Genomic DNA, 10,551 nt, shown 5'->3' on the forward strand with positions numbered 1-10,551 from the left:
TGGTATTTCCTAGGCTGGTTTCACACTTAATAGAATAATGTATGCATAAAATTGTTATTAAGCAGTGTTGACTCAGGACATGTGTTTACTGAGCATATTATGATGATATGGTAATTTATTATATATTATCACATTTGTCCCTAGCAATTGCAATAATCTTGATCAGCTGTTGGTTGACCAGCAAGACAATTGCTGTCCAGCAAACAGTCTAACAAAACATTTAGAAAAAAAGTAAGTTTTTATTCATTCCTCCTCAGGCAGCAAGCACACTTCTAATGTCTTATTTTTAAAACATGGCTAATTTTTAGTTAAAACACAGAAGTATGCTGTAAAATTTAACTTCCAAGAGAACTATTTTAATCCTAATTTGGCTTTTAAAAACCTTATTTAAAATGCTTGTTTGTTCCTAAATGCTGTTGATTAGACACGTTAATGGACAGTTTATAATCCCTTAAATAAATGTAAAGGTTCTTGATGGTAAATTATCTTGTAGAGATGCAATACTTTTTATTTAAAAAAATCTAAGAGCGCTTTACAAACCGGTGTACATACTGAGATACAGCCACCTCTAGAATGACAGATGCCAATTCAGAAGCAGAAAAGAGTTCTATGCAAAACTTCAGGACAGGGGTGGAAAATACCTTACTTGGATGAGATTTTCCCTAGCCCTATAAAATGGAGAGTGATAAGCATCCTTCAACATAACATCCTTAAACTATTACATAAATATTAATGGAGTGTTTTCCCCTGGTTATAAACTTCTATAGGGTAGATTAGAAATCCTATAATAAAGGATTTCACTGTTGCAAAAGGATTTACAGAACAATTTACACAGGGGCTTATTATATTTCAATATAACCTCCTTCAATTCAAGATCTTTCCATATGCCTTTTTTATCAGGAGAATTAAGGCAAGCATTTCTCTCAGAGGACCTCTTCACAGTGGCATTTATTTCCCACTTCAATCTGAAATAGCCTGAATCCAGTAACCTTAGGGCAGGCTGCAAAGTCCACCTGCCTGAGTAAATAAAGGCTGGAAGAGTGACTTCAGTTTTGAAAGACATAAAGTTTTATGGGAACTGAGATAAGAAAATTGCAGTTTTGTGGACTGGCAGAGAAAGGCAATTGGTTGGTTATTTCAGACTCTCTCCACTGGACTTTTTAAAATATCTGATGCTTCACAGAACCTAAAATGTGTGTGACCTTAAGGACATTAGTAGTCTCATCTTGCCTTTGCTGAATTAAAGTTTTAATGATCCATCAAATGCTATTTTAGTGCTTGATATAGGCAATCTTTCATGGTTTTATGCTGAAAATAAGAAGGACACCATAAATAATAAAATGATACTGTCTTTCAGTTTCTGTGTGAAAAAATATTTTTGTTTACTTCACAGTACTATACCTGCTCTGAGCTGATGGTAATAGGTTCCTTAAAGATAATCCAGATAACACTCTCGTAAAGAGGAGGATGAGTCAGAGAGCCATTGTAGGTCCAGTAGTCCATGGATTTAGGAAGTAGGGTTGATGGGTCAAAATTAGTGAATGGAGCTTGTTTGCCCTAGAAAGATCCATTTAATTTAATGAGAATGATAGATAAAATGTCCATAATAAGATTTTACTTGTTCAGCCTTACTTGCATAATTTATTTATTTTTCTAAGTCAGAATAAAGTAAGATTCATTTGAATATATTAGTATTCTCTTATAGGCTTCATCATACAGGTTCTGAATCTATAGTTTTCATCTAGCAAAGCACACAAGCATATAATTTAAGCCTTTGAAACCCTACTGAAGTTAATAAAACAGCACATATTCTCAAATACTTTGTGAATTCAGGCTCAAGGATTTTCGTTCCTTGCGAGATCAGTCCCACTGCCTTTTGCAAATCCTGTAGGATTTACGTCCTGTGTATAATATAAAAATTCATATTCCAAATTTACTTAAGCATTTGGTGAGCTCTCCAAATGCTCACTAAGCATTTGGAGAGTGTATATATCTTCAGTTAAACTAAAGAGTTGAGGCAAAATTTAGTCCAGTCAGTGCTTGGATATTCTGGTGATGGCTGCTAGACCTAAACTTTAGATGGATGGATATGTGGAAGAGCTGAAAGGTAGAGGATAGGTATCCCAATCAGGTGTTCTGCCCACCACCATCATCTGTCTTGTCTGGATTCAGTGCTCTTATCATTTTGTAGCAAGCCTTTGGTAGATTGCAGGATTGAGCTCTGATACTGTAAATTAGTTTTCTGAAAACATTTAAAAGGTCATGATGCAAGTGTCAAGTCCTATATTTAGGAGATCATATGGTCCTGAATGAACTGCTAAAGTGGGCAATACCCCTCTGCTTCTAGAGAAGACTTACTAGATTCTACCCCAAGCTCTCACTGTGACCATGGTCCACTGTGACCATGCAATAATGATATTTACCTTGGTCTTTACTGCACCTAAAGCCTTTACAATTTCCTGTAGTTTGTCATTGGGGGGACCAACCTGTAAAAATAAAAATAGCAATAAAAATGTTAAATCATAAATGTCTAACATTTATTTTGTCCTAACATAGCACCTCCCAGATAAGGATCTGAATATGCTTCACAAATATTATTTGGTTTAGCCCTACAACCTCACTTAGAGAAAATTTAGTTTGAGAAAGAAATATTTACCCTGCAAATAGTCACACTGAAATCAATGGTGCTACTTAGCAGAGTAAAGTTCTTCTTAATGCAAATAATAGTGGAAGAGTTTGGCTATAATTGATCATTTGTCTGACATGCATATTCTCTTACTCTGCAGGAAAATCAGAGTTTCCTCAAACATACTCTTTCTTTGAAGGCATACAGTAACATGTTTTTACCCGTTCAGTTTAACTAGTTGGGGATCGAACTAGATGACTTTTTGAGGTACCTTCTCTGTATTTCTGTGATATGGACTGATTCTGAATCCTTATATTATTATTGGTTACTCAGCATTTGTGCTGTGTTAATTTTTTTGTGAGGGTCAGATTTTGTCACATGGTATTATTTTTACACTTCTCACATGAATTCCTGTGCACAAGTTTTTCATGTGTGTATTCCAGTAATATTTGTAAGTGTGACTTTGAAATTTATGTTTGCTACAGTTCATAACAGCAGAAGTTGATCACACAAAGCTGTGTGAAAAACAAGTGAAGAGATGACTAAGGTAAAATGTGAGTGAATGTTCCCAGCATTTGTTAATATTAGCCTATCTGTACCTTATTATTACACACTTTCTACAGGCGGATGAACTAACAACAGTTGAGTACAAGTAATTTGCCCAAGGTCATATAAAAAAATATGAGCAGAACTAATGTCTTCTGATGCCTCCTTTTGTCCCTAAGGCAAAGAACATACTTTCTCCCTTAAACTCTCTCTATAAAATTATTGTTCAGCTTCTTGTATTTTTTTTTCCTTTTTAGATTACTGTGATTTTCTTAAATTTAAGTTTAGTTACAGGCATCAATTCCACAATACCATCCCACTGACTGGAAGAGAACTTTTTATAGAAATACATATTGACATAACCCTATGGCAAAAATTGTAGGCAGGAGGTAGGGTAGAGGTGCACTTTATAGACTAATTGAATCAGAAATGCATAAGGTTTCATGAGCAACAAAAGCTTATATAGCTCTGATTTAGCTAGTTTATAAGGTGAACCTCTACCCTGCCTTCTGCCTGACCTCTGACTAACATGGCTAACTACCTGTCTCTGCAAAAACTGTAGGTAGGTAGTTATAGCTGCAGTAAAACAATGGTGATGGGGAACAGATCAAAGGTTCAGACATAAAATCAGAAGCAGTCTTCCCAAGTGTTCAGCAAAATAAATTTGTATTTGATCCACCACAGCCTGATACAATATGTTTGCCCATGACATGACTTTTTAAACTATTTTTAACAACCAACCAGGGGTTCAAAACATAATACCAGTAAGCATGTGTTTAAGGGTTGTGTGTGGATAGGTTTTTGGGGAAAAACAAATGCAGTGACATGGACAAAGATTAGATGGCAGACATGTTCAGGGAGAGTCAGAAGGAGTGTGTCTCAGTTCAAGTAGGTGCTACTTCTCTAGTCCTCTTTGAACAGATCTTAGTATTTTGATAAGATGGGAAATAAAGCAATTTTTTAAAGGAGGGGCAGGGGGAAGAGAGGAAAAGTGTCTTCTGTATGCCATGTAACTCACCTTCAGAAAAACAGTGACAATTGCCAAACCATCTGGCTTATCTGAAGCCTCAGCTATGCTTGAATATTTAGCTGAATTCCAGTGAACCAGATGAAGCTAAAAAGCAATTGACAGAAGTATATTTTTTTCAATTTTCCTTACAGATAAATATTGTCCAAAGCCCACAGACCATAGATACATTCTTAGCCCCCAGTCCTGCAACTGGCAATTGACTCTCAAACTGCTCCACCATTCTGGTGCCTGACCGACTTTAGCATGTGATTTGCCCAGGAACTGTCAATGACAGGCCTGCTGGCTAATATTGTAAGATGCAAAGCTGCACAATTTTCCTGAAAGCAAATTTGGGAGAAACTATAACTTACAAATAGAGTGGGTATTTATCTAACCCAGTGATTCTCAGTCAGGGTGCTGTGGGGCTCTCAGCAGCTTTGAGATCCTTTCAAGGGTGCCATGGGGTAGCATGCAAGGTTAGCATTGTTAGGTGTACAAACATAAGAAACCCAGATCTTTTCAATATGAATCCATACTGTTAAAAGCATTTTGCCTTGTCTGAGTTCTTTGCAGCAGCAGAATTTTGTAGGGCAACAGAAGCAGACATTTCAGTGACTGTTCAATTTTAACCATTTTGAATAAAGAAGGGATTTATGGCATCTTTTGTTCAACCTAAGGATTAGCCTATTATATCTTCCGTTTTACTCCTTAGACTTGATGGAGATGTGTTTGGGAGTATGTACACCTTGGATATCATACAATTCATAATTGTCATTAAGTTGTTCCTAGAAAATGTCTGATGTATATTACATTTAGAAATTCCTTAGCCACTATTTAAATATAAAGTTGTAGTATATATACCACATATAAATGGTATAGAGTATTGAATCGAAAGATGACAGCTTTTAAAAAATGAACATTTCGGATCAATAAGGGACAAAGCATGGAAATGATCATACTGCACACAATCTGTTTAAAAGACTCTGGTTTAAAGGAGGAAAAAATGGGATATTCCCTGCCATGGCTGAACTGCAGTCTTTCCAACTACAGTGGCTTTATTGTTTTAAAATATTTTAAACACCCAAAACAATCTATAATAAAGATTTGTACTGGTGTTTCCCTCAAACACAATCCAAGTGTGTTATCTAGTTATGGCAGGAATTCTAAAGGGACACCCCCTTTCATATCTTGTCTGCGTAAAATGAGATAGCTGTATACCAGCAACAGTGGAAAATTTTGCATTTCCAAACAAAATTGGAAAGGAAAACTCTGTTAATTTTGTGAGGCAATGCCTAAACTGCAGATACACCAGATTGTATCATTAGATTCACATGCAATAATGTTTCTAAAATCTAAGTAGTAGCTAAAGATAGTTACATTGATTTGTTTTTGTCATGTTCATAAGACACTGGAAAGCAACTGCAAGCAGTCAGCTTAAGAGCAACCTTTATTTCTTTATTAATTCTGTTAACTGAAGATAATATATCTGACAGTACTTAAAAGCCCTATTAACTGCATCTTTTTATAAACCCTTGCTTTCCCTATTTTCTTCTGATTTTCTTTTCTCTCTCCTAGAAGAGGAAAAGCACAATATACAGGTCCCAATTTTAGTGGAGCTGTGGGTGATCAGGCCCTCTAATAACCTGCCAGATTAGGGGTTGATTCTGTAAACAGCTATGTGTATGACTAACTTTGCTCATGTAGGTAGCCTCATTGACATTGTGGGACTACTCACAAGACTAAAAGTCTATACTTGTGTGTTTTCAACAATCAACTGTTTTTAGGCGCTTAAGTATAGATTTATATGGTCTAAATTTAGGCACCCAAATTGTAGAGATTGGTCTCAAGTCCTAACTTACATTGCAAAATATGCACAAAAGGCACAGATTATTTCTTGCACAAATGGATGCATTTACATGAGAAATAAATAAAGATGCAGACTTTACATAGAATTTGGCATGCACATATGCATTGTGGTTTGTTCTGTGGGTGAAATTGATTACTCGGTCTTTGAAAATGTGACCTTGACTTTTCTTTCATTGACTCTACCTCTGATGCATATTTTGCTCCATCCACTGTGTGCTCAGAACCATGATCATCAACTGGGCCCCAGTGAAAGTGAAACTGACGCAGCCTGTAGCTTCCAGTCAAGGGTCCACCAGTCACCACTGCAAACAAATAAAATAACTTGTTATAATCAAATCCAAATGCAGTAAAGTGATTGCAACATGCAAACACTTCTCTGCTAAACACTGCTATATTGGAACTATTTATAGTTAATTTCAACCCACAATTTTCATCATAAAGAATTTTGTATTGTTAAAACCTTAGAAATGAAAAATTCCTGATGTGTATTCCTGAATTTAATTACAATAAATCAGTATTCTGCCCAGATTCAGCTAAAAAAATTACATCAAATAATTGTAAACAGAGATTATATTTGGAGAGAAAAAGAGAAAACAAAAGGAAAGAAGAATACTTTGTAGCAGCAGTTTATTAAATACAGAACTAGGATCCAAGTAGAAAAGGATGGAAAAGTCTTATTAGATCATTGAGTCCATTCCTTCTTAGGGGAGAGGTATTTCATCACTGGAGGATGTGTGAAACAAGATAAGAGTTGATCTTGAAATCGCCTTTCTGTGCAAGAAAAGGCAATTGTGTGTTGAAAATATTCTCTGAGTCTTGCTTTTATTCTGGTAAGATTTTGCAGGTGAGTCAAAATGTCAATGTAACTGATGATGTAGGTCACCAAAAGTGATGCTCTAATTACTAATATGCAAAGGTATAATACTAAGTCTGGCTGATATGGATTTGCATATGCATACACATGTTGTTAAGAATCATGTGCCTGATGATTCAAGCAAGGCAGAGTATTTTAACTCAAAACCAGCAAATGGTGTCTTCCTTTCAAAGCAACATAAAATCCTTAATTTATATAATGGTAGATAATAACTTATAGGAAATTGACCAGCAAACAGCAGCAATCATCAATATTTTACCACCTGAAAACTCCCAGGCTATATGGGAAAGCTTGTATTTTCTTGTAAAAATGGGAGAAGTAAGGACTTTTTAGGGTGATATCTTTTATTGGGCACACTGCAGCATTGGAATACAGTTAAATAAGCTTTCAAACACAAGACATTCTTCTTGCATTCAAAAGTTTGTCTAACTCTATCCTAACTATGCAGTTGGCCCAATAAAAATATACCACCCTAAGAAATCCCTGCCTCTCTCACAATTCCTGGACCACCGTGGCTGCAGCACCACTATAACACTCTCGGCCCCATTGCCACCGCAGGCCTGGCCACGTGCTGCCAAGGTTCTTTGGGTAGATGTGATATCTTTTATTAGACCAAGTGAGTAGTTGGAAAAAAGTTCTTAGCAAGCTTTCGGGTGCAATCACCCTTTGTCAGGCATAGGGAGTCTTTGCTGTTCTGAGACTCCAAGGAGAGGGTGGGTTATTGCCCCGAAAGCTTGCAAAGAACTTGTTTCCAACTACTCACTTGGTCTAATAAAAGATATCACATCTACCCAAAGAACCTTGCCTGCCTTTAAAAATGGAACACTTGGCAATGCATCATAATTTTAAATTGAAATATTTGAGATCCTCCAGGATGAATAAAGTGACAGTACCGCATTCAAAATTAATGACACACTTGAATGGATATTTATGCTTCTGAAAATCCATTTCACTACTGGGTGACAGCCAGAAGTTCACTCCCAGGACAAGCCACTGGTGCTGAGGGTAAGTTAACCCTTCTGTCTCCTTTTTTGCTGCAGAATGTCAGCTTTGGCATCAGCTTCCACATTAACCCTGCACCAGCAGCGTATCCTGTTATGCCTCTGCTGCCCAGGGCATGGAACTATCCAGATACACCTCTGATCCATTTACCTTTGTTTTCAATGGGAATTAATAAAAAAACAAAACATCATTAACCTGATTGATTATCCTTGTCTTCAAAATTCACATGGAAGGAGTGTCCAACATTGATGATTTCTTTACATGTGCCTGAATTCCAAGTGATCTGGAGACGACCTAGAGATGGGTCTTTTTTTACTTCTTTGGTTTTGATATCAATAGGAGACTGATGATCTCCGCTGGCAATAGGGTATAATTTGTGCCATTGGTCAGGTCCTAGACAAACATAAATACATATATTTAATTTTTAACAGCCACTTTAGTTCCTGAGTGTTAATACTGAATTATGACGTCATCCCTGGGTATGGCAGGGATAAGTAATAAATTAAATCATTTTAAATTGTCACATACAGAATTTTGCACGGCTAGACAAATCCCTCATATCTCCTTTTATGTAAAAGAAAAGAAAACCTCTGCCAGTATAATAAATTTGCTGTTAAGGAAACTTATCCTTACCATTTCTGCCCTCATAACCCCAGTTCAGAGTTGCCATGGTCTTTTGCTTGTGAGATCTTGTCTTCCTCACAATTTGGTGGTTCTGATAATAGGCGATTCTGCAGTGAGATCAGTGCTTCACCTTACTGCTGAATTTCTGCCATAAAGTCTAGGGATTTATAGACACGACCACATGATAGACGCGACAATATATTTTTAAGAGGCCTTTATTGCTGTCATGAGATCTCAGAATGATGTGAGAAGTCATAATAAAAAGGAAAGATTGTAAAAAGGAAAAAAAGAAGTTGGCATTTTATTATATGAATTGTGATTCGCTGAGGATAGTGAATTACATAGTGGCAAAGTTGGATAGGATTTTTAAAACTGAAGATTTTTATTTGTTCAAATGTTGACAAAGGTTATGTTTACCATAACCATAAACATCCAGAACTAAAATCTGCTTTTAGGTATGACGGTGCAATTTGCAACTTGCATTGAATTCAGTGGATGCTCAAAACTTCTGAAAATCCAGGTCACTTATTCAGGTATTTTAAATATGGATGCATGAGCCTAATTGTGAGCACTCATATTTAAGAACTCTAGCTTTAGTATTTTTGTAAAATAAATAACAGAAACTTAATTTTTTAGGATACATTTCTTAATGACCATTTCAAATACAGGCTTAATGTTTTTAACAGCAGTGTTCTTCTAAATAATAATGCAGTTCCAAATATACACGTCTCAGGGTCTGCAAACTCAGGAGAATGTATAGGTTTGAGACAGATTTTCCTGGGAGTAATACTAAATTCAGTCTTCCACAGCAGCATAAAGTGGGTCAGGGGCAGACTCCACAAACAGATCCTCAGAGATCCATGATTTTTTTCTGCAGGAGGCAATATCTTAAATTACAAATAATTTTTTAACAATAACCTATAGATATTTATCTCAGGCATTAATCTAGGCATTCCAGCCCCAAAACATGAATATATCTCTATTTGGGGCCACATTTAAGCACATGATTAAAGTTAAGCATGTGTTTAAGTACTGTCCTGAAAAGGGCCTATATCACTATTTATCCAGTAATTTCAGGTGCATTAAGTATGATGACATCCTCCCCACTCCCCATAACAATGTATGTTGGTCTGATCCTGCTATATCAATGGGATTTTACTTGGGTAAAACCTGAAAAAACAGGTCTTTAAATACTTATTAGTAGGACTTCATTTATAAGACCTTGCACTTTCCAAACTCTGCAATAAAATTTAATATTTTTGCTAATATCTCTGTATGTATCTACTTTAATTGAAAATAGGAAATCAAGCCAATAATTATTTCAATATGAAATAAGGTACAATTCATGCTATTTAAATACTGCCCTGTCATCCTGAGTTGCAAAAATGTGAACCTGTTTACATTTTCCTGTTATTTCTGACATTTTTTTCTTGGTAGTAAATTGCTATCAGCATCACACAGGCATATGCAGCTGAACAAAGGAATTGAAGATACTGTCATGTTGCCGTCATTTCTTATCCTTTGGAATTTGTCATGTTGATTCCTGTAAACGTACAGCATATTGTGATACATGTCTTGGGTCTGGTCGACAATTTCCAAACAAAACAGGTATTCACCAGAAAACACTGATTTGTGGAAACTAAAATATTTCAGTTTCAGAACGATATCAGTGAAACTTCTGCCAGAATAAAGCATTTACCCAGCTGACTTCCTGTCTGCTCATTCAGCAGGCAACCGAGAGAAGATTAATTTTTTGCCCTACCACAGAATTTCTTCCTTAGATAGTTTCATAGTTTCTAGGGTCGGAAGGGACCTGAGCAGATCATCTAGTCCGACCCCCTGCCATGGCAGGAAAGAGTACTGGGGTCAAATGACCCCAGCAAGGTGTTCATCTAGCCTCCTCTTAAAGACCCCCAGGGGAGAAGCCAGCACCACTTCTCTTGGAAGTTGGTTCCAGATCCTAGCCGCCCTGACCGTGAAGTAGCGCCTCCTGATATCTAGCCT

General features: G+C 36.5%; 2 protein-coding genes across 2 annotated transcripts in view; one reads left to right on the top strand and one right to left on the bottom strand.

Moving 5' to 3' along the window:
• Nucleotides 1-8,347, bottom strand: part of CA1 (carbonic anhydrase 1) — a gene marked incomplete at its 5' end in the record, with an annotated part of 14,718 nt that extends 6,371 nt beyond the window's left edge. The window contains 5 exons of the mRNA XM_019519306.1: nt 1,402-1,557; nt 2,424-2,486; nt 4,191-4,286; nt 6,231-6,349; nt 8,119-8,347. Coding sequence (XP_019374851.1) covers nt 1,402-1,557; nt 2,424-2,486; nt 4,191-4,286; nt 6,231-6,349; nt 8,119-8,347 — 663 coding nt within the window. The remainder of the gene's footprint in view (nt 1-1,401; nt 1,558-2,423; nt 2,487-4,190; nt 4,287-6,230; nt 6,350-8,118) is intronic.
• The window catches only part of LOC109304999 (carbonic anhydrase 3-like), a 93,240-nt gene that overhangs the window by 5,299 nt on the left and 77,390 nt on the right, over nt 1-10,551 (top strand). The window lies entirely within an intron of this gene.

This window comes from Gavialis gangeticus, unplaced genomic scaffold, assembly GCF_001723915.1.
Source record: "Gavialis gangeticus isolate Ggan-Ray unplaced genomic scaffold, GavGan_comp1, whole genome shotgun sequence".
Classification (NCBI taxonomy): domain Eukaryota; kingdom Metazoa; phylum Chordata; order Crocodylia; family Gavialidae; genus Gavialis; species Gavialis gangeticus.